This window comes from Stegodyphus dumicola, chromosome 9 (genome assembly GCF_044657685.1).
Source record: "Stegodyphus dumicola isolate Sdum_Otavi_A_Nest chromosome 9, ASM4465768v1".
NCBI classification, from domain to species: Eukaryota; Metazoa; Arthropoda; class Arachnida; order Araneae; family Eresidae; genus Stegodyphus; species Stegodyphus dumicola.
In genome coordinates, this window is record NC_140776.1 from 15,369,426 (window position 1) to 15,395,427 (window position 26,002).

General features: G+C 36.0%; 1 protein-coding gene across 6 annotated transcripts in view; it reads left to right on the plus strand.

Moving 5' to 3' along the window:
• The window catches only part of LOC118184793 (cell adhesion molecule Dscam1-like), a 1,226,874-nt gene that overhangs the window by 136,085 nt on the left and 1,064,787 nt on the right, over positions 1-26,002 (plus strand). For all 6 annotated transcript variants that reach the window (XM_085823248.1, XM_085823249.1, XM_085823251.1 and 3 more), the window contains exon 2: positions 21,382-21,702. In XM_085823248.1, coding sequence (XP_085679374.1) covers positions 21,382-21,702 — 321 coding nt within the window. The remainder of the gene's footprint in view (positions 1-21,381; positions 21,703-26,002) is intronic.

The window sequence follows — 26,002 nt, forward strand, 5'->3', positions numbered from 1 at the left end:
ATAACCAGCAGGAATTTTGATGACGTAGACGTGTTGATCCATAATGAATAGGAAATTGGAAGCGAAGGCAGAGATTAGATCTTCATTTTCTTATTCCAGCAAACATGTTGCAGCCACAAACAAGTTGCTTTATATTTTAGATAAATTTGCAGTGAGAAAGAAGGAACAGACAGACAGCAATCCAGCTAAGCCAAATCGTACGAGGAAAACAAGTGGGTTATGTTCAGGATGAAATCTAGATTCAGAATGAGTCAGTTTTCGTTCTCAGTACGTTTTGATTGGATAGTTTTAATACTGCTATAAAATTACTGTTGGCTATCTGAGTTTTAGTTCCATTTACATGATGAGAATTATGTAAGAGTCATATGACATGGATTAGCCTCGAAATGGCGCAGTGCAAATATAGGTTACTATTTTTTAGAATACAGAAGGGAAATTTTGCGTTGCTAATTTAATATTTTGCATATCCTTTAATTTTCTTAGGTATACATATTTATACATGACTGGTGCAGCCCATTGCAACGAAAAAGGGAGATGCGCAATTACATATTATAGCAATTCCATATACAAAATTCCAACGTTCTAGGGCTAATCGTTTTTGAGTTATGCGAGATACATACACACGTACGTATGCACATACGTACAGACGTGAAGAAAGAAAATCTCTTTCGAATCTATTTTACAATCCTTTTTTTTTGGCAAAAGAAGTCCTTTATTTTGTCCGTACGTACAGATGTCACTCAAAAACATCGTTCAAATGGTTTCCAGAGCGGTTGAAATATGACACCAGAAAATTTTCGCGATCGCAATACTTCCTTATGATTTGCCTTTTTAATCTGTGCTAATCTATTTAATCTGTATTTTAATCTTTTGTTTTTATCTTTTAACTGTGTTTTTTGTTTGTCTGCGTCGGATGTGCTGCGTTAATCATGAGGCCGATTATTATCGGCCAGGAGGGTTGCAGCATACTCGTAAATTAAACTACTTCGTACAAAGAAGTAAAGAGTGAAAATATATTGATTTATTTCAATAATTTGCTCGAATTAGTTACAGGATAACGATAAATTGAAGTGTTCTTATGTTAGGGTAGAAAAGCAAAATTGATGTTGATCAGTACAAAACTAATTAACGTTCGTTTAAAAATAAATAGTTTACATATAGTTAACATATAATTATGCATGCAATTGATATATTATTTGATGATTAAGACAGGATTCTCATTTCTAAAAATCTAATATAACTTTTATGTCGGTTTCTGTTGGCAACCAGAGTGTAAATCAGAAGCTATGAAAAGAATAATCCTCACACGAAACCCGAAAGAAAACATGATTGTCGATTTCGTTGATAAAGTGACCCATTTATATTGAACTACCGTGGAAAAAATCGCTATCGGACCGGAAATTTCCTACATATTTTCTGCAGGAGGAAAATTTATGTCTTCGCTTTATTCTCAACGACACAAAAGCGGTGTCCCTAAAATGATCCATCTCTCCTGAATGTCGATGGACATCATTCAGCCGATTTATAGCCATATTTTATGTCTAGCTTCGCTTATGGCCTTATTTGGATGATGAGTGCGACAGCCGAAGGTCCATCCACCCTGGATTACCACTCCAAGTAAATGGAGGTAGAAACCAATTTGGCGATGAAATATTTTTTGTTGCTCATGAGAGGATTTTTTGAAGTCATCTTTGTTTCGTCTTTACTTAAACCTATTCCAATAGAAGTAAGAGGTGATTAAAATTCAAGGATGGACTTTAAAAGATATTTTTACGAATTATGTATACAAGCAAATAATTTTTGTGATATGTTAATTTTTGGGGGTATTATGTAACATGAAATGCTTGAAAACGACAAAGCTTTGCTGGAAAAATAAGAATACAGGGCAAGTCTATTTAACGTGCAGTAAACAGCTATCTGGCTAACTTGGCGAGATATCGCCAAGCTGGCGATAGTTTTGACAGCTAAGATTTGTCGGGAAATTTGATGAGGAATCGCCAAAAGTCGCGAAATTTCGTAACCATTTGGTCATATTTCGATCCGTTCCCCATATAACCAACTGATACTGTAATTGAATAACTATAATTGATTCTTATATGTAACTGTAACTGTATAGGCCTTCCATTCTGGAAATTACTCGACATTTCTTGACGACTGGGAGAAAATTATATTACTGGACAGAGCATCAGCTTTTCATTCATTGTTGGTTCAAAGTTGAATTTGGAGTACCGAGATATCCATGAGAGCTTCGCTTTTAGATGAGCTTTGCACTGCATTGTGTTTAACGCCCTTAGTAATTTAAAGTGGAACTTCTTATTGTGATGTGTGATATTTAGACGAGCTGTATGAGAATTTGCTGTGGAAAGTTCCAGAACTGTAAAGTGTTTCTTTTAGTAAAATGAATTTTATCAATCTATCATCACTGTGCAGTGAACGTATTAGACATCCGCAAATATTCTAGGAAAAAGATAGCTAGCTGTATTTTCCTTGTTGAAGAATATGAATCTAATATCTACTTTAAAACCCTCTATTCGGCCAGGTTTTTCGCTAAGAAAAGACAAATTTCACAAAACTACCATGAGAAAATTTTTTTTTCTTGATGTTAATGTAAAAATTCTCCTGGTATTTCATACCTGGATTTTTGTATTTTTAACATATTACCTTAATATCTTTGAAATATTTTAATATGCACGTATATATACGTTCTTACAGATATCACAGAAAATATTCTATATATATACGGCCTTGCCGGTTAGAGGGTTTTAGAAGTCATAAAAATAAACTTAATTGATTGTATGTCATGTCCAGAGCAGTTACAATAATTCATATTCATTTCTGTGTAAAAGCTGCGGCTTTTGGTTTTCAAAAGTTTGAAAATTCAATGTACGCATATTGAGATTAATACTTCATTCAAAGCCAGAATCTCAAGAAAGCATAGACATAATTAAGCTTTTGGTACCTGAAGAAATGATTAATTAAAAAATGTACATTAAACATTGCATATGCAACATACGCGACATTTATACACAAACTTAATATTCTGATAAGTTTTTAAAATGTTTTGATGACTGAAACACGGCTCTTATAAACTACTTAATAACGGAAGTAAATATGAATATATTTCCTGAAAATTTCTGTACTAAATACTTTTAACAATTTTTCACTGTTCCATGGTAGGTAAAAGTTTTAAAAGTACGTAAGCTGGATAATTATAGTCAAAGATATTTGGAATTTATGAAAAAAACGTTTTATGAATTTGTAGAAAAGAAATCAGATGGTCTGAACTATAAGGAACAATTACTTAAATCTTGATTGTTTTACTATTTCAGAAAAACTGTATTTTGACCTTTCATTTACGTTTGTTTCCTGTAAAATATAAAGTCATAAGTAATTTCTTCCACTTCAAAAACAAACTATATTTAATTTTAAGTTAATTTTGCCATGTTTGAGGCAGCGTGTAAATTCTGAGCGTTAGAATTACTATGGTTTACATACTCATAAATTTCTAAATACATTTGGTATATGCTGTTTTATCTTAGTGGTATTATAATTGTGCAAGATAAATATGTAAATTTTTTTATGTATTTATATTGCATTGTTGTAAATAAGTTGGACTTTAATATGCCTTTATGAATTTAATTGTTTTGTTACATTTTAATTTAAGCATATGCAGATTGCTAACAGCTTGGATAAAACTGTAAATATTTAGTGTCGAAATTTATCAAACTTAGCAGCAAGCTGGCAACAACTGATGAAATATGCCTTACTTCACGAGTTTTAAAAGTTTTACGAATTTTTCAAATGGAATATCTACGAACACATGGAAACGGGTTGTACAGAGGAAAAATCCCCTTCCTTTCAATACCTTACATACAGCTCAGCTGCTTTAGTTAAATTAATCCTCGAATTCAATGAATTAAGAGTTTGTTACTTCACTATCACATTTAAGCGAAAACTTTCTGTTCAATGTTGACTTATTTTCACAGATTAAATTGCAGAACTTTGCTGCTACAGCTGTTAGTTTAGAACGTATTTAGAAATGAAACACTGCAGAATTCATTTACGTTTTACTCTAGTTTTTCTTGGCAGTGGCCTTTAGCGATACTGAGTTAAAATCTCTTCTTTTTGTCCTAGTATTTAACTATGAAACGTTCCAGAGATCCAAGGAAAGTAACATTTTCTTTCCTTTAACGGATTTTTAATAAAGAAAAAGGATCGTAAAATGGATTTTAGCGTTGCTGACTGCCGTGCTGAAGGACCCGGGTTCGAATCCTGTAGAAGGCATGGATGTTTGTAAATGTATAGTGTCGGTGCGGCATGGCGGCACTCTAAATATGTGGCGAGTAGAAAGTCCTCTCCAGAGGTTGGTCGTAGGGGAAGAGGGTTAGGATACCCTCAGTCCCGTTCCCCCCCCGGGTTGCTGTCCATGAAAAAAAAAAAAAAAAAAAATTTGAAAAAGGAACCCTCGGCCGTGCTGTCAGGACGTGTATTTGTCGCTCCGCCGTTTTGCCTAATATCAGCGGAAGTTCTCAACGTACCGCTGTAAAAGTAGTTGCTACGTGTAGCTAACATCATCAGGAGTACACTTATATAAAAATTGTGTCATTACGACATTTAGTCGTTTTTTTATGGAACTTCAAAGTTTTTAACACTATCATTCACGACTTGGAGCCATTTTCGCCTTGTTCCTCAACTTCGCAGTCCGTGGATACACCGACGGACGTCGTAGCAGCCGGATTTTTACACAGCCGGATAGAGGATCATCTCAGCAGTATTTTGATATAAGTTTTATCAAGATTGGATAATTGGTTGAATAATTATGCAGAAATTACTCATTTAATTTAGCGCTTTTTTCGCTCACGCTGCATTTTCGACCGTTAGGTGCCACCATCCCCCCCTCGGGGTAGCGCGTTTTGGTCAAGGACATTCGCAACGGCTTTCCTTTTATGAAGTGGACACTTTATTAGCTGCCTGCTAATTAATTTCCTAATTGCTGCATCATGCTGGAATAAACGGCAATCTTCATCATCTATCTTCAGAAGCAGAAGTTTCAAATTTTGGTCGTGATCGGCCCACTGGTTCCAAAGATATAATTTTTTCGACATTTATTAACTTAGAATTTTCAAGCTGCAAAATTGCGTAGTTTGACTTCCTATTACAGTGCAGTGTTGTGTTTCAGTGTCTATGTGCCTTTGGATTACTATGGAATACCTTTATACAGATGAAGGACAGATGAAATACTGCTGCCAAGGTAAGAAAATTTGACTTTTTCCTGTATTCCAGATAGAAATATAAAAATTCAGCACCAAACGCAGTACTGTCGAGAAAAACTTAGATCCTTTCCCATACGATGAGTGACATAGATTCCTCCACTTACTCGAGAGAATTTGCTTTGCAAACATTCATTACCTCGGACATAAGCTATACTGAGAAGATTGATAAACTCACTGAAGAAATTAAAAAGATCGCAACTTCCTTTCGAGGTGGCAAAAATATTCTACCCCTAGGCTTGCGAAAGCAACTGATAGACACGGTTGAAGCCTTCCGAATTCTGGCTTTGGGAGTATCTGAGTATATCCCACCTCCGGATACCGTCGATAAAGCAGTCAACACATCCAGTATTTTCGCGTGTGAACTAGCAAGTCAACAGCAACACATCACAGCTGCACCTAATCTAGCGCAAAAGGCAACAGACAATCGAAAGTCCTACGCAAGTGTAACGGCGCAAAAGCCTAAACACACCTTGCTGATCTACCCTAAAGACCCGTCCACAACATCCAGGAAAGTGTTAAAAGAAAAATTGACTGCTGAATTTCCGTTACCCACATTGGGAGTTCAAGTAGCAGCATTAAGATACATCCCGCAGGAAGGACTTGCAGTGGATTGCCATACAAAGGAGGACATTCACGCACTCTCGGAAAAACTGCAGACTGAAAAGGCTAAAGAATTCTTGCAAACCAAGATCCCAAGCACAAGGCTTCCCAGGGTTGCTATACACAATATCCCATTAAGCGTTACACAGGAGGAACTTGGACGAGTCATCAGTTTAGAACTCCATATTAACAAGAATAATGCCAAAATCCTGTACAGGCTCAAAGAAAGGAGTAACACAGTCAAGTGGATTGTCGAATGTAATCCCGATGCCTTCCAACAACTCATGCGCTCCAGAAAACTACTCATCGGCTGGCGGGCACATCGAATCTCAGAGTACTTCAACACTAAGAGGTGCTACCGCTGTCAAGCATTTGGCCATACCCAGCAGGGATGCCAAAATAAAATCTATTGTGCATACTGCTCGGGGAATCATGCAATCAAAGACTGTCAAGCCAGACGAGCCACATGCATCAACTGTGCAGACAGTAACTACCGCAACCGAGACAATAAAGCTTGCGACCATCCAGCATATGATGTTGCCTGTCCAACATACACGAGATACGTCGAACGGATCAAACGCAGCACTATCTATGAATAGTCTATCTGCTACTAATGCTAACAACAACACGCCTGTAATCCAATCTAATAATAACAATAATCATATGCAGATTCTCTCTCCACATACTATACCTCCATCAAGCAGGAACATAGGTACACTAAGCACAAGTATCATCAAATGCCTGCAAATCAATCTTCAAAGGGCTGAGGCAGCAACATCTCATGTCCTCACGCAAGTTATTTCCAACGACATAGACCTCGTAATCATGCAGGAACCATACTGTAGAGAAGGTCACGTCGCTAGCTTACCTATTGCATGGAAAATATACCAAAAGGAGTCCCCGACGGGCAGATCTTGGTCCTAGAGTAGCAATTGCCTGCTGCAACCCCGCATGGACACCACAAGTCATCAAGCTGCATAGGGATTATGTCGCCATTCTAATCATTTTTGAAAATATGCAATTTATCCTTACTTCGGTGTATTCACCACCAACAGATGCAATTGGCAGCACTGTCGCCCACATAAGCGAAACAAGTAGAAAATTTCCAAACACAGCTCAAGTCATAGGAGGCGACTTTAATGCCCATCATATTATATGGGGGTATAGTACCACAAATCCAAAAGGGCAGGAGCTTGAAGATTATATTGCGGCAAACAATTTACAATTGCACAATACAACGAATGCACCACCTACATTCGATAATTCGTACAATCAAGGATGGCCAGACTTAACGATCTCAACTTATGATATTGCTAACAACATACATTCATGGCATGTCTCAGACTCTGAAAGTTGTTCAGATCATAAATACGTAGAATTTACTATACAAACAGATACCACCATTTCTATAATTAAACGCTATAGGCTGCCAGGTAACAAGGTTAGACAATTGACACAGGCCTTTACTCGTCTCCTGCAAGCAAAAGAATTGCAGCTAGAATCTTGCAACAACTCAGAACACCTTGATTCCCTTGCACAAGGACTTCTAGAGGAACTTAATGAAATATGTCAACAAATTTTACCCCTCCGTACAACCAAGAAATTACAAGGAATCTCTCGGTGGACCGGCGAACTAAGGCAACAAAGACAAAAATGCAGAGCTTTGCGCCGCAGACTAAGAGGCAACGTGGACGGAGAGACCAAAGTACAGATTCTGACTACATACCGGCAAGAGCGGGCTAAATATAAGAAGAATATTCTCGCTGCAAAAGTGACAAGCTGGCGTACCTTCTGTAACAACAATACGAATCCCTACGGGATCTTACATAAGATTGCAACACAGAAGGTATTCAAACCAGCACAAATTCATGCACAGGTTCCAACAGCTAGTCTTTCAACAAACCCAGCGGGGTTTACAGCTGCCACCCTTCTTGACGAAATTTTTGCAAAGGACAATCCGCATGAAGATACACTGGAACAACGTGCAGTGCGAAACAATACAACTATCCCAGATACGCCAGATGATTATGCTTTCTCAGCGAAAGAAATCGCTCATGTATTTCGCTACCTACTCCTGAAAAAAGCCCCAGGACCGGATGGCCTGGACTATTCAATAATTAAAGTTGCATATAAAGCCAATCCAGATTTCTTCACTAAATTTTTCAATAAATTACTTCAGGCAAAGCTCTTCCCAACCGTATTTAAGAAGGGACAGGTAGTCTTATTCTTGAAAAAATTCAAAAATCCAGCTGAACCGCGGTCTTACAGGCCAATCTGCTTGTTGTCTGCACTGGGCAAAGTGTATGAAAAGCTGATTGTCAATCGACTTCGTCATCATCTGCACAAGACCAAATATCTAAGTGTCGGACAATTCGGTTTCCGCATAGGATCTTCCACCGTTCAAGCTCTTTCAACAATCAAGGATTGCATCCAGAAGAATAGAAATGATAATATGCATACGGCTTTCATTTCGATTGACCTGGCCAGCGCATTTGATACTCTGTGGTGGCCAGCAATCAAACAAGCTTTACGCAATGCAAAATGCCCGACCAACCTTTATCTAACAATCACAAGCTACTTACAAGATCGTATGTTAATAATGTCCCACGATGCAGGTGTTTCATCCAAAGCCCAAGTGAGAGGTTGCCCGCAAGGCTCTTGCGCGGGGCCCCTCCTATGGAACATCACATTTAACGAAGTGCTCGCTGCAGACTGGCCCGCACACACGCGAGTTGTCGCCTACGCAGATGATGCTGCACTCCTGGTGCGAGGACGCACACGCAACGAACTGGAGAAAAACGGCACAGAAGTCTGCACACTTTTTGCTGACTACTGCACTCGACTTAAGCTTCAAATATCAACAGAAAAGTCAACAGCGTTGATCATTCCAAGGCCAGGAACAAATCCAACACGACGGCCCTGTATTAAATTAAACGGGAGAAATATTAAGTTCGTTAAAAATCTTAAATATCTAGGAGTAACATGGGACTCCGGTCTAACCTTTATTCCTCATATACAAGACCTTCGTGTTAAAACATCTCGAATAGCGAGAACAGCGCGCCAATTTCAGGGCAAGAATTGGGGTCAGAGCCCCCATTTTCAGAAACTGTTATATCGCACAGTTGCAGAGAAAATCGCATTATATGCAGCCCCAATCTGGGCAAACCCAATGGGAGCCAGGAAAATCCGTCAACTATCAGCCTTGCAAAGACCTTTTGCGATAAACCTATGCAAAGCATATCGAACTACAGCCACAAATGCAGCACAGGTACTAGCTGGTATCATACCACTGCATATCAAAGCCTTAATGGAATCTGCATATGCCCAACTGATCCACTTGCGCCGAGATGCGACATTTGGAAACACTACCTATAGCCCAGTCCAATATGAGCATCGGGGCGACGTATTGCGTACACATCCCTCAATAAAAGGGACAGGCATACGCACAGTTAAATCCAACTGCCTTCATCGAGACACCCTCACGAAGATATACACGGATGGCTCGAAGCATGAACATGGAGTAGGTAGTGCCTTTATACACTATGATGGTTCCAACACCGAATACACATGGAAAGGACATCTGAAACCGGAAAAAAGCGTCTTTCAGGCGGAAGTTACTGCTCTCACAGCAGCGGTACAGCATATACTCAACAACAATATACAGGCATCTACCATATACACGGACAGCCTTTCAGCAATAAATGCAATAGAAAATCAACACCATGTATCGCCGAGCATCATTAACTTGCAAGACATCCTGCAGCATAATCGTCACACTAAAATTACCATGGTCTGGGTCAAAGCCCACGATGGCAACCAGGGAAATGAAGCAGCTGACCGTTTGGCTAAGGATGCTGCAAGCAATCTCGAAGCACAAGAAATAAATATTCCTGCCCCACCATCCTATCTAAAGCGTCATTTTCAGGGACAAGCAATACGACAATGGCAAGAAGAATGGACTAATGCGGAAACAGGGAGGCGCACCTATGAGCGTATTTCAAAGGTATCAACTGACCGCCTTATCGCCATTGCTCCTTTGGTAAACTACATAACAGGTCACGGGCCGTTCCCGTCTTATTTTCATCGACATGGGATATCAAATACAGACATCTGTGCCTGTGGAGAAGACGGAACGCCAGACCACTACCTATTCAGGTGCCCTCTGACAAATACCATGCATCTTTTCATGCCCACGAGCAACATAACTGCCTACCACTGACTGATAATAAAGCACAAGGGAAGCATTAATGCAATATGTAAAATTATAAAATTTATCGCGGAACTAGGTCAGGATATCTGCCAGCCCATTTAATCAACATAAGGTTTTCCACTGCATTTATCCAGGAAACTACAATTTGCACACGCATACCTTATATCTTATACCTAAACAGAACTTAAACTGGTTTGAGAACTCTTGCACAATAGCAAATATTTAATGAACTTTAACGCTGTCATGTGTCCTTATTAGTTCTATACAAGCACAGTATTATGTGCTTTTGTCAGTATTATAACGACTCTGTAGCATGCCTTCCTATAAGCATCATATCAGCTCTCCGTATCATATGTTTCTATTAGCACTTATTACTCATATACTATCATATGTATCTTTGTCTACCTTAATATTTATTTGCACAATGTGTTTTATTCGTATTATATCTGCTTTGCTATTAGTATCATATCAGCTCTGCACCATGTATATTTATTGGCATCATATTTACTTTGTACCAAGTGTATTTACTCGTTCTTCACCTGTACTGCATCTACTCAGCACCATGTCATTTAATTAGCTCTATATTTGTTCTGCATCATGTATATACATTAATATCATATTTGCACTGCATTATGTGTTTCAATCGTATGACAGCCTAAGTTCGTGCACTATGAGTTGTCTAATCATAAGTTTTTTTTTTTTTTTTTTTTTTTTTTTTACACATATATTATCATATGCATTATATGAAACACCAACTGTTTACCCCAAATATTTATCTGCATTAAATATTTTCATTTGTATTACATCTACTTTACATCATGCGTTCCTATTAGTACAACATATGCTCTGTACCATATGAGCCTATAAGCTATTTATCTGTTCTGCATCATGTATATTCATTAGTATCATATCTGTCCTGCATCAAATGATTTTAATCGTACTATACCTGCTCAGCGGCATGTGGCCCTTTTTTTTTTCTCATATCTGATTTGCATCATACGTGTTCATTAGAACATAAACTGCACTGCATAATGTATTTTCATGTATTTCTATTAGTATCATATCTGCCCTATGTCACGTTTTTAATTAGCTCTAGATTTGCTCTGCATCATGTGTATATACCAGCATCATACCTGCTCTGCATAAAGTACCCTAATATTTATTTGTATCATATGCTCCTATTTGTATTATATCTGCTTTGCATCATGAGTTTCTATTAGTATAACATATGCCCTGTACCATGTGTATCATATTTATGCTTGCATCATGTGTTTCTCATTACTATTATCTCTGTCCTGCATCATGTGCTTTTAAATAGCATCATCTCTGCCCAAAGTCATGTGTTTTTAACAGTATTATAGTTGTCCTGAATCATGTCTTTTATTTAGCTCTATATTTGCTCTGTATAATGTGTATATACTATTAACATATTTGCTCTGCATCATGTACTCCTATCATGTGTTAGCCTAGGTTCATGCACTATGAATTGTCTCCCCATAAGTATTATTACTCATATACCACCATCTGTTTCATATGTAAACCAAAAGTTCATTGCTAATAATTATTTGCAACTTATGTTATTATCTGTCTTAAAACTGCCCTGCATCATGTGTTTTAATTAGTATACGCGCGTGCTTTATATCTGGCAATGTTACACGCGTGCTTTATATCTGGCATGCACCATGTGTTTTCACTAGTATCGCAGCTTTATCTCTGCTCTGCATCCTGTGATCTTACCAGTTTTATTACACGTTTTTATATGTCACATAGTATTACATCTGCCCAGCATTATATGTTCTAACAGCATCACATGAATGCATTATTAGTACTCTACTTAGCAGTCTGTGAGTATGTTCTGTGTATTTTAAGTGTGTTGTTATGTGTATTATGTCTTACATTTTTATGCCACCTCCACCCCCCCTTTTTTTTTTTTTTTTTAGATTTCCTGTAACAACCTCTGTAATCCTAAAACTTTCAAATGTCATACACATCACTTGTAATGTAGACTATGTCAACCGCCCTTGTATGGCCATGTAACTTTCTCATTAAGATTCAAATATACTCCCGAGGCAGCCTGATGAGGCTCCAGGGAGTTGTTGCCACTAGATAGTGGAGGACGCGGGGCATATGCCTGTTTACCTATGTTAAACATCAGGCGCCCTCGTCCTCCGTCACCTGTCACCTGTCCATGAAAATTGGGAGCAAATCTGAGCTAAATCGCGCTGTCACCTGTAAGGTGCTCAAGACTGCTGCCAACGACACGCATAATCTTGAGCTTCTTGTCACGAGAAATTTCGTGGGCTTGGGCTAATGGTACTCTCACACAAGAGGGTACCATTAGTAGGGCTTGGGCTAATGGTACTCTCACACAAGTAACGACAACAACAAAATGGATTTATAATGGATTGAAGAGGAACTTTTTTCGTGACGTCTGTACGTACGTTTCTCAAAAGAACTTCTGAAGACTATGATATTTGGTATTGATGATGCAAGGTTACATATGGTTGCGAAATGCCTGCGTTAAGATAGCTTTCCCGCAAAGCGGATTAATGATTGCTAGAAAAGGGCAAGGAAAGGTAGGGTTACAATATTTGGCGCGAAATCGTCCATTTGGCGACATTTGGGGACAAAATTAGAGATATGCCATAGACGGAGCGAGAATATTCTCGAAAGAGTTCTTACCGGTTTGCTTCCTCCAGAATGTTCTCGTAGGCAGGTCAAAAGCTATATAAACTCTTCCTGTATGCGGATTAGCAGCGTATCGTGAGTTTATCGTGAGAGACCTAAAATACGTCGAATTATTCAGTATAAGTGTTTTCAGCTCAGAGATTAGCTTGAAAGCGACCGGGTCGGGATCTGCACTTTAGGGCTTTGCCGTGAAGCTGTCTTCCCGTATTAGCCTGATAGCACGAAGGCTGTGTTGCTGATCGTTTCAGCGTGTTTATCGTAGTTTTTCGACGACTGCAAACACGCCTTTGGAACTCTCCCGTGTTACACTGGTGAATAAATTGCGCTTTAAATTGCGCCCAGTGTTGGCATTAATCACTTCAAATTCACGAACCCGTAAAACCTCAATATTTCTGTTAGACGATGAAATAATATCAAATATTGTCTTTAATATCTGTAGTCGATGGATTTGTAAATTTACAGCAAATTTTTCTGTCGGTTATTTAAGTATAATGATACAGAAACTAACAAATTAAAAACAGTTTTGCATTAAAAAATATTAGGTTTATGCAAAATGCGTTTAGCAAACTCGTAGCAAATGTAAGAAACTATAAATGGAAAGAGGGCCTTATGCATTTAGACTAAAAAAAATCTGCGTTTTAGTAGTTGTAACAGAGAATAAGAAATTAAAATTTCTTAATTGGTTTGGTTTAAAATGACAGATGGTATTTCTCTGTAGAAGGCTAAGTGCACATTTATTATTATAAAATGTTAAACGTTTCGTTACCAATTCACTGAATAAAAGATTCCCTTTGATATTATATGTTATGTAAGCATTCGTATTACTAAATTTATATGAGAATTATATGGTGACTCATTCTCAAATGATGTAATAAAGAAACATCAAAAATAAAAATTTTTAATATTTTTCCAACAGGAAATAACGAAAATAAGAAAAAGGATATTAGGAACTACGATAATTTGAAATTCAAATTGATTTTTTAAGTATATGTATGTTCATGAGGCTTTCACAATTATTACTAATTCCAGCATATGTGTGAAACCTTGTTAAATTATTTTCATTGTGCTAAAGCCAAATTCAGAGAAGGATTTAACAGTTTTGGAGAAACTAACGTTATTAATGGTTTTACAGAACTGCGCATGATGCTGAATTAATGCGCATGATGCTGAATTTACAATAGAGATTTAATTTTATATTTAGTTTGCAACCTTTGTTAAAATTAGATTTTTACTTTCTTGTACAAGGTAAAAGAAGTATTATAATCATGAAATATTCCGGTATCCTATTTCAACGAAAATATCCATTTTGACCGCTATTAAATGCAATTTAACGATGCTTTTGCGTGGCATCTGTACGTAAGGACATAAGAAACGACTCTTTTTCCCCAAACGGTTTATAAAATTGATTTAAAATGGATTCAGAAGAGATAATTTTCATGACGTCTGTACGTAAGTACCTATGTATGCATGTATCTCGCATATATCAAAAACGAGTAGCCTCAGAACGTTGAAATTTTATATATAGGACTGCTATAACATGTAGCTGAGTACCTTCCTTTTTGGTTGCAAACGGCCACACCAAAAGCATACACATATATACCAATTCTGTTACTCGACTCGATGAGCTCAATTTTTATACTTATATATATTGGTAAATATTAAATTTTATGCTTTAAAATGATTGATTTATGTTATTCTTATCTCCCAGTTAAGGTTTTTATGACTTCAGTTAATCTGCATGCAATAATTGTAGAATTATCAAACATTCAAACTTTGTTTAAGTGCAGATAAGCCTAATTTCGTTTACTATAGCAGCAATGTTTTTTTACATTTGAAACTTAGCAGAACAGGGAATTAAGTCAGTTTTTGCATCTTCAATGTTTTTTGCGAGAGGGAGCAAATGTAAACTTTCATTTCTGTCCATCGAAAAACCTGCCTTATTGCCTGCTGGCGTAATTGCTCGTTTTTGCACATAGACTCTAGTTTTAACTGTAAAAATTGTTTTCTGTTGTTTTAACTGTATTCTTGTTTAAACTGTGTTGTTAAAATTGCTGTTTTTACTGTATGGTGTTTTACTTTTTTATATATTTTTCAATTTTTAATTAAGGTATTTTGAGGCTTTATGCATTTTGCTTTACCACGAAGTGAGAAATGAATTAATTGAATGAGGAATACAGCTCTAGTGAAATTTGAGGAAATAAATTTAAATGAAATGCACGAAAAAATGCATATCATTTAATATTCCGTACAAGAAAGTCATGTGATTAGTGCATGAGATTTTTCATTTAAACAGAAAATCTTCGTATTCCACTCCAAGGAAATAAATAACGATGGATTAATGATAGATTTTGCCGATGTCTTTCACAGTGGGGAAATACCAGTACTTGATGTTATATTAAAGGACTGAGATCGAAGGATCGATCCTGGATTTTCTGATTCTGCAGTTCTGCAGATTTTCTGATTCTGCATTTTTTCGTGCATTTCATTTAAATTTATTATCAATAGGTTTCAGCAATATTGCCATCAAAAATGACGCATTTAAGATTTACCGTTAGCAGATCTTAATTCAGATAAACTACGAAAGCGGAGCGATTGATTTAGCCATTGTTCGCATGGTATTTATAATAGAATGGCTGAGAATGGTAACTTGGAAGCAGTAATGTCTGCAACTTCTTTGATTAACTAACTATGCCTTGCTGATGGTAAGCCATGATGCACATTTCGGCAGTTTCACGCAAACAGTATAGTTCACATAAGAATTGCAAACTTCTATGCTTAACTAGCCCTAATTTTTACAATACATTGTGTCATTGCAAATCTCTTATATTCCGAGCAGTTTTACACAGTTAAGTATTGTTGTCTTCCACATGAATTTTTTACTTCCTTGTACGAAGTAAAGAAAGTATTGTAATCACGAAAAATTCCGGGTACCGTAATTCAAAGAAAATATCCATTTGGCCGCTATCGAATGCAATTTAACGATGTTTTTGCGTGATATCTGTACGTAAGAACAGAATAAAGGACTCTGTTTTCCCAAATGAATTATGAAACTGATTTAAAATGGATTCAAAAAAATGTTTTTCGTGGCATCTGTGCGTACGTACGTATGTATCTCGCATAATTCAAAAAGGACTAAACTCAGAACGTTGGAATTTTGTATATGGGACTGATTTAGCATGTAGTTCTGCACCTCTCTTTTCAGTAGCAATATGCCTCACCAAAAGTGTATATATATACCCACTCTATTACTCGGCTCAGTGAGCTGAATTAATTTTATTCTTATATGCTGATAAATTGTGCCTTTTTGCTTTAAAAATGATTGAATTATGTTGTTCTTATCTTCCGGTTATGGTTTTCATGCCTTTAGTTAATCTGCATGCAATAGCTGTAAAATTATCAACAATTTAAATGTTTTTTTAAGTGCGACTAAGCCTAATATTTTTACCATAGCCATATTTGTTTACATTTTAAACGTAGAAGAATAGTGACTTAAGTCAGTTTCTGCACCTTCAGTGTTCTTTTGCCGTGTGGGACCAAAAGGAAACGTTTTGTTTTGTGCATCGAAAAATCTGCCTTCTAGCATGCTGGCCGAATAGCTTGTTTTTGCTCATAAACTGAAATTCTAATTGTAATTTTTTTAAATTATTTAAACTGTATTTGGCGTTCAATCTTTTTCTATATCTTTCAATTTTTATTGAAAATGTTTTGAGTTTCTATGTATATTTGCCTTGCCGCGAAGTGAGAAAGAAATTAGTTGAGAAATATATCTCTAATGAAATTCGAGGAATTAAGTTTAATTGTAATGTAAGAAAATGCGTATAATTTAATATTCCACAGAAGGAATTCACGAGGTGTTCACATCAGTTCACATCACATCTTCATGTATCATGAAGCCTTTGCGATATCAACCTCGAAGCGACAGATTTTACATAAGACCGGGTACCTAATCTAACTGATTAAATTATTTAATTAACTGATTATATATTTTAGCTGACATAATTCCTTTAACAATTTTAATTAACATAATTCATTTCCTTTTGTATCAGATTTATTAATTTGAAATAAACTTAAGAGCTTAGCTTCTTAGCAGTGTTTTCAGAGAACCGAGCTCTCCTAAATTTCAAATTGGATTCATCCAAGTAGCGATTGTTTTCGTCTTAATAATAAACAAAAACCCTCGCCCAAACTACCTGAGAATATCTCGCCGAACTTATTTCTTCTAACTGTGTGACTTTATACCGAACTAATATGAGAATCGACCAATCACGATGAAGCAAACACGAAATGACAATCTACTATTTCGCTGAGTCAGCCGGATATTCACCTTCTCTAATTTGTGGACGATTTGAGGACTAATGAGTAAGAGAGAACAGTAAGAACGATCGAGATTCAAGGTACAACTAGAAATGAAGACGCTTTATTAGTTTAAGGGGAATCATACACCTTAAAACCCATAAGATCTTCGAATAGGTGACTGTTGCAAGAATTGAGATAACTTACTTATTTTAAAAGCAATTACTTCCAACTTTTTACAGCTAATTACATAATATAGCTGCTTTCTGAAATAGTCATCAGAAAGTTTGTGTTGCCACAAATATTTTTTATAATTTAATCCGCTTTGTGACAAAACCTTTCGTCAAGTTTCCACCTTGCGCACACGGTTTAAAACATTCTGTTGCATAATTTAATTCCATATTTAATATATAGCTTTTATAAAATTTGGAAACTACTGTGAACTTAAAATTCTAAGAATTTCATGTTAATTTTTTATTTTATTTGGAATTGAGTTTATAAAATGTATTTTAAATCTGTATGTAAATCTGTAATGTTTTCGTGCATAAATTTTTTTAATACTAAAATATTCATCAAATTTGGTTCAGTTAGAAAATAGTGCCCATATAAAGAATTCCATCAAATTTTAAGTATGTACCATTAGCCATTTTTAAAATATCTTGCGCGCAATGCGAAAACATGACGAAAATTTTTGTCATAAAGCGAATTAAATTACAAAAATATTTTTGATAACACAAACTTACTGTTATTATTACAAAATAGCTTCTAAAGCAGCTATATTATGCAGTCATCTGTAAAAAGTTGGAAGTAATTACTTTTAAAATAAATAAAGTATCCCAATTCTTGCAACATTCATATATTCAAAGATCATAAGTGGTTTAAGGTGTATTGTTAATATTGCTATGTAATTTTACTGGAAAATAGGTTTTTCGTTTGCTATGTTCTTACTATAACCGCCTCCTTCAGAAATTAAATTATTTTCATATCTTTTCCTTCTCGATTTTTGAACCATAAATTAGTAGAAAATATTCAGATGTGGTCGCCACGTGACTCCCTTGTACGGCCTATTAAATTAGATACATTTTTTGCTGCATTTCATTTAAACTTTTTTTCCTCGAATTTCATTAGAGATACATTTCTCATTCATTTCATTCATTTCTCATTCATTCATTTCATTTCTCACTTCGCGGCAGGGCCAAAATACATAAAAACTCAAAACATCTTCAATAAGAAATTGTAAAGTACAGAAAAACTTAACGCTAAATACAGATAAGAGTAGCTAATGAGGAACGATTTTTTCAATTAAAATTAGAATTTCTACACAAAACAAGCAATTCAGCGAACATGCGAGGAGATGTAATTTTCTGTGTCCAAACATTTGAAGCTGACTTTTGGCCTCGCTGGACACAACGACACTAAATTTAGTGCACCAAACGACTTAATTCAATACACTACAAAGATTTTCTAATGTAAACAATTAGCCGCCACGTTAAGCCTAGAGCGCCATTTACGCAAAAGCTTTAACGAAAACATAAGAAAATATAATTCAATCCAGTTTAAATAAAAAATGCACAATTTGCCAAAATATAAGAATAAAATACAGAGCTCATATATATATATGTGTGTGTGTGTATGTGTGTAATACGTTTAGCATTGACAGATTGCAAGAAAAAGAGAGGTACGCAGTTAGATGTTATAGCAGTCCGACATACAAAATTGAAACACCTTAGGGCTAATCGTTTTGAGTTATTGGACATACATACATACGCATGTTTGTATATAGAGACAACAGGGAAAATTACCTTCTGAATCAATTTTAAATCCACTTTAAAATCCACGGAAAAAAAAAAAATCTTTATTCGTTTTGGAGTGCTTTATTCTCTCCGTACATACAGATGTCACTAAAAAAGTGGTTCAAATACATTCGAGAGCAGTCAAAATGGATATTTCCATTGAAATATGATACCCAAACCTTTTCGCGATTACAATATTTCATTTACTCCGTACATGAAAGTAAAAAGGGAAAAGTATATGGTATTTCCCGAAATAAAATGAGCCGTATTAAATTCTGAATGTACCGCAACTTATTTGTTTCTCATGCAATTTTTCAGTTTTAAAATAAGATAAACGCTGTAATATTCATTTGGGAATAATAGCGATAAGTAGCCCAAAATTGCTTTGTCCCTGAAGGACTACTGTTTTCGTTTTCCGATTTTGCGTTGAATCACTATAAATGTCCGTTTCACTTTTCAAACTGTTGCCACCAAATGTTAGAGTCCTGCATTATATTTGAAGAAATTAAATAATGAAAAATCTGCATAAATATATGCAGATATACTCGCATTGCGATAGAAAAAACGGTACGTAGAGACATCGAATTTTGAATGACGTAGTCCTCCTACGAATATGAGCATGTGGAAGACCAAATTTGAAATTTGGTATTTGTTTTATTACCGATTTCATATTTTGTACATTTTTAACGAATTTTTGATTAACAAACTCAAGGATTTGAAAGCGAGCAATGGCAACACTCTACGGGCGGGGGCAACCTTTTTATCTCCAGCGCGCGGAACTGTGTATCGGAAATTCTAAAGATAGGGTCATTTTAAAATTATTTTGCGATATTGCTATTGAACTGAATTTTATGGTTGAAGTGCAAAGAACATAATATTTAATAAATAAAGGTGACACACAAAACGTTAAAAAAACGCCCCTTTGGACGTAATTTAAAATCTGAAATCTTTAAGATTTTTTTTTACAGTTACAGATAATTTATTTTTGCTTTAAAGTTTTAAATTGTGAAAGCAAAGTTTCTTGAACATGATTGTGAAACCTTGGAGTGCCAGCTATAATGAATAATGGCAGACTATTATCAAAATTTAATGACTAAAATGAAAATTCTAATCTCTACGGCTTATGGTTGTCAAAAACGCATCCAGTTTTAAGAACATTTTTGCTATTTTTTAATAAAGTAGGATAAAAATGTAATTTGGTAGTGATAAATTATCCGCAAATGTGCCTTATTTTTGTGTATTTTAAGTTTTATCAATACCTTCTTCGAAATGGGTTTGTAAACATACTGAAGTGATAACAATTAAGCAAATGTGAATACAAATGCTTAGAAAAATTAATTTAGCAAGTTAGAAATTTAAAGATTTTCTAAAATCTCACTTATTTTGGTAACATACACTAAGACTCCATGTAGAGCTAACTGTGTAGAGTCATTAGGTTATTTTGAAGCAGGAGACCTAAAAAATGTGTAATATCCTCGCCGGGATTCCAACCTGGACATCTCGAATACGCCCCGAGTGTGATACTGTTACAACACGAATGCATGGAGAAAGGAGGCAGAAAATACCTTATGTACTTCTGTGGTCTGGTGCTTGCTAGGCGTTCAAACCTTAAATACTCCCCCTTTTAAAGGACGATTGGGGATAAGGGGCCCCAATAGCCAAATCCTGGCGGTGACGAATTATTTTCCACCACCTTTTTTTTAGTTCGGGTACCACTGTTTTTATTATTTTGAAGCAGGAGATATGAAAATTGTGTAATGCCCTTGGGGACTCGAACCTGGATCTCTCGAATACGCGCCATGTGTACTACCGTTACAACACGAAGGCATGCGGAAAGGAGGTAAAAAGTACTTCAAGAGATTTATCGCTATGTTATAGGTAGAAAAAATGAAAAGTATTAAGCATGTAAAACAACTTTATTAAAAAATCAAATAGGTTGAAGAGAACGTACTCCTGGTGCTTACAAAACAAACCAACATTTATGGCGTAAAATCAAAAAAGTAGAACTCTTAAGTTAAAGCTAAATATAATTTTAATTAGCCAAAACCTACTAATTAAGCAGGTATAGTAGAGGCTCAAGGTTAATTAAGTAGGGTTAATTAAGGCTACTAATTAGCAGGAATAATTAAGGTGCAAGCTGGCTCTAACCCACACCAGCCTGACGGCACAATCTGCAACGTCGTAGACAGGAATGTTATCGCAGAATATCAGCTAGTAGCGTGGCATTCAGCAGGTGGAGCACGCTCTGACTAAAACCCTTCGAAACTGTTGTTTAAATGCACACGGGTTAAACTTGCATTTTGGGAGGAACACAGCAACGGAGAAACGATAAATATAACTGGTTAGTTAACATAAATACCTTAACAGTTTTCTTGAAATGACAGCTGATGTTTTTACAAAGAACAATGAAGAGTTTAAGTTTTTAGAATATGAACAACGGAACGTTTTCTTTTTGTTTCGAAATGACTGATATTTAGTTATTATTATATTATCATTATCTAAACGTTCTTCTTTCTTTCCACAGGTCTCGCTTCTGCTTTCGATCTGGCTGCTCCAACTTTCACAGTGGAACCGCCCTATCTCGTGGAATTTTACAATACAAATGGCGCTGAGGTTCCTTGTTCTGCTCATGGTCGACCGAGTCCTCATGTTAGCTGGGTGAGAAGAGTCGGCTCGTCTGTGGGAGATATCCCTGGTCTCAGGCATTTAAGACCGAATGGATCTCTTGTGTTTCTACCTTTCGGGCCGGAAGATTATCGACAAGACATCCATGCTTCTGTTTACAGATGCGTAGCTTCTAACATTGTGGGAACAATCGGAAGTCGAGATGTACACGTAAGAGCAGGTAAGTTGTCTCCTGTTCATAAGGAATCTTTCAAGAGGTTGCAGAGGTTTAAGATATACAGTATGTGCCAAAATATACAGTACTGAAACTCGAGCATCTCTAACTCGTGAGTGCGTTTGCCGACGGGGCATAGGATCTGCTGCACGTATTCGCAGTAGTGAAAAGGAAGTTGTAATGTGCGTTATTGTTGAAAATGCGTCTCTCGATGGAGGGAAAAGTATTCATAGTTGAGCATTATTTCCCCTCATGCGGAAGCGGTCGGGAAGGTAAATCGAGTTTAAAAAATGTGGCATAACAATTCCAAAGTCCAGGCAACAATTCCAGGCAGTGCTCTTACCGCCAACCAAGAACGTTACCGAGGCTTAGTCATCGAGCCATTTCTTCAGGAACATTCAAATGACTAGACAGTTGTATCAACAGGACGCCTAATGGCTGCCGCACATTGAGATGATCAATGTTAAACAAATTTCGCTTACTGCGCATGCCCAAAAGAGAATTTGGTGCAGGTACGACTTTAGCGCAATTTTAAAAGAAGATAAATACGGTATATGGTTGATAATGTGTTATCTTGGGCGTAAACACTTCGAGGTTTTAAAAGGTGTCAGTTTGTAAGCTGCTTCATTACTTGGAGTGTAAATGTCGATTGTAAACTACCCAAATTTTCTTTCAAAAAGGATTACAAAACAGGAAACATTATAAAATATATTAGCTGATTATACTTCTGAGGAATAAAAACAATTGAGTATTTACCATAAGTTCCATTCATATATACTTTAACAAGATAAGGTTTAAATTACTGAATTAATGGTAAAATAAATTATTGGAAGTAAATGGAATAGACTGTTGCAATCGTAAACAGTCGATAAAACTTACATGACGAACAGGCTTGTGTAGGGTTGCTTATGCTTAGTCGCCAGTATTTTATCCCACGCCAGCGGTACACCATTGAGCATGCGCAGTAAGCGAAATTCGTTAACATTGATCAACTCAATGTGCGGTTTGCCATTAAGCCAACAGCGTCAACAGGACGGGTCACTAGCCATACCGCTCAAGAATCTCAAGCCAATCTTTCCAAGACGAATTTTTTCACATGATACTAACTTCCCATACCCGTTCCAGTCCCCCGATGTTATATAACCTGATGCCTACTTGTGGGAAATGTTGAAGGAGAGTGTTCAACTGCGAAGATCCACCAAGAACTGTGCCTGCATTATGTTAGCAATTCGTGTCCTTTTGCAGCAGTCCAACGTTTGTTCCAGGATATGTTTGAGGATCTGCGTGAACGATATAACACTGTCTACAGCGAGGCGGTGCACACTATGAATACTTACATTACACAACCGTGGTAAATCAACACGCTAATGGTATGTGAATGTATGTATGTAGTGTGTATATTAATTTCTTTCTGGAGGAATAAACTCAAAGATGATAATAATGTTATTTTGTTCAACTTTTCATCTCATTACTGTGTATTTTGGAGCATATTGCATTTACCAAATTAAGATACAGTAATTTTTAGCCTTAATTTGCATTACTTCGATGTAAAATACTCATAGATTTTACTTGGAATAGCATAATTAACTTCCCTTTCTAAAGAAAATGCTGTTGCTCTTTTGGCAACCAAAATACGTTGGATGTTTTTACTTCATTGTATGAAGCAAAGTAAGTATTGAAATGGCGAAAAGTTTCAAGTATCATATTTCAATGGAAATATCCATTTTTACAGTTCACGAATATATACTTAAAAGATTTATTTTGCGTGACATCTGTAGCAACAGAGAGAATAAAATTATATCCATTTTCCAAAACGGATTGTGAAATGGATTTAAAATAATTTCAAAGGAAATTTTTTTTCATTTCGTCAGCACGTAAGCATCCACGTATCTCGCTTGACTTGAAAATGGTTAGCTGTAGAACGTTGAAATTTTGTATATGGGACTAGTATAACCTCTAGTTACGCACCTCCCTTTTTTGGTTTGGTATATATATATAAGTAACATTATATATAAGTAAAAATAGGTATAACATTATACATAAGTAGGCATAAGTATAACATTATATATAAGTAAACATAGGTATGACATTATATATAAGTAATAACATTTTTTAATTAATCGTATTAAACTATACATATATCTCTATATATACGGAACCTCTTACCCGGCATTTGTGTTCGCGATCGCTGGTCTCAGTCATATATATTTCTAATTACAGAAGTGTTTTAGATGACGAAAATATTCATTTTTTGGCAGGGTCAAAATTTAAAACAAATTAATTATCGACAAATAGCGAAATATAGCTTTTAATGCGGTCCTTCGGTTCCTACACTTATATTTGAAGTGGTTTTGAGATTAATTCTGGTTTATTAAATTTTTTTTGAGTTAGCGGTAAATTAAGACAGGATTCTAAAATTATATTTACAACACGCTATTTGGTGCATTCATTGTTAAAAAATAAACGCTGGAGGGCAAAAAGCACTTGCTAAGGAGAGAGAAAGTACTTTTCAGGTTTGGCACATTTATTGTTTGATATTTAACTTGAAAGGAGCTGAACGTTTTTACTAATTTTAAAATTTAAATACGCTTATCGACAGTGGATAAAATCACATAATACCTGATTTATATCATACAAAAGCTAAGTTAACTACCTTAATTAATTTACTTCATCTAATTTATGAGAGATTTAGTTACATTTCCGTTTTGTTTACTGGAAGACTTCCTAAAATGTTCCGTGAAACAGCATGATCAGATGAGAAAATTAACGTTCTTAAAACAGATGGCACATGAATAGAAAGTAAAAATTAGTTCCAACTAATTAATCTTCTAAATTAGCTCTAAAGAAACGAAATATTGATTATTCTTCTTTAACTAGTTTTAGGAAATGAAAAACATGCTTAATTTCTTAAGTACACAACATAAATATTAAGAACGCATTAAAATTTTACTCTATTTTAATTAGGAAATTCTTCGCACTACGTCCTTTACTTTGTACAAACACAATCTTCTCTTACGTGTATTAAGTATCTAAATATTTTAGCGGATGACATAACTGTTTGAAAATATGTCTATATGCATAAAATGAAACATGCGCAAGCAAATAGTGTTCAGTTCTAATATCTAGGTAAAAATATATATGTCAGAAGAAATTTATATCTAGAGAACGATGTAGGAAGAAGCTATCTTACGTGGAGGTTCGACAGCCTGATACATTACAGATATATTTATTTAGTTGGAATATGCTTTTAAAAGGTATTCGAATTGCGACACAGTGCAGGAGCTTAACGCATTCAGTACAGTGCTGCATATACTTTATTGCCCCATGAGACGTGCTTGACAAAATCAGCCAACCAGCTGTGGTGATGTAATTTAAAGTAACATGTGGCAGGTGAGAGGTCCGGACACCAGGCTGGCTTGCATAGACTAATCGGGTGTCGTCCGGATCAGCAATTATGTAACGCAACACCCCAAAATCAAGACATTACTTTGCCATAAAAGGGCAAATTATTAAATATTCAGCTGCATAGGTTAAATAAAATACACAAAATTGTCTACACACTGAAAACTTCATATACTAAAGACAAAAAGGACACAGCTTGGGACTACATAGTGTTATATCAAAAACTCGTTCATGCATACATTACACTAAATGTTAAAAAACGAACCTGGAAATAACAATAAAACTAAATATTCCTCAGATTATAATGCACATTGACACGTTGCTATACATAAATCTCGTTATTGTACTTGATACATTATACTCTTTTCTAAAACACTGTTGTATTCTACGCGTTCGTGGCTTAGGAGTGATTGATAACAAGACATGCTGAAGAATCAAAGCAGAATTTATTCGTCAGTATTACGCAGAAGAGCTCCAAAGACACGTTTGCAACCGTCGAAAAACTACGATAAACACGCTGAAACAGTCAGCAACACAGCCTTCAGGCTATAACGGTGAAGACAGATTCACGACAAAGCACTAAAGTACAGCTCCCGACTCGTCGATCGCTATCGGAGAATAAGCCACTACTACTGAACTGAACGTGCTCAAGATGCTCACCACGACAAACTCAAGATACACTCGACGATACTCTGCTACTTTGTGTACAGGCAGACTTTTGTTCTGCCTTCGAAAACATTCTGGGGCAAACTAGTAAGAATTCGTTTTAGAATGTTCTCGCTTCGTGTATGGCATATCGCCAATTTTTTTTCGACAAATGGTCAATTCCGCGCCAAATCTGACAACCGTGCGTTCTTTACCATTTTCTGGCAACTCCAAACCCGCTTTGCATGGAAGCTATCTT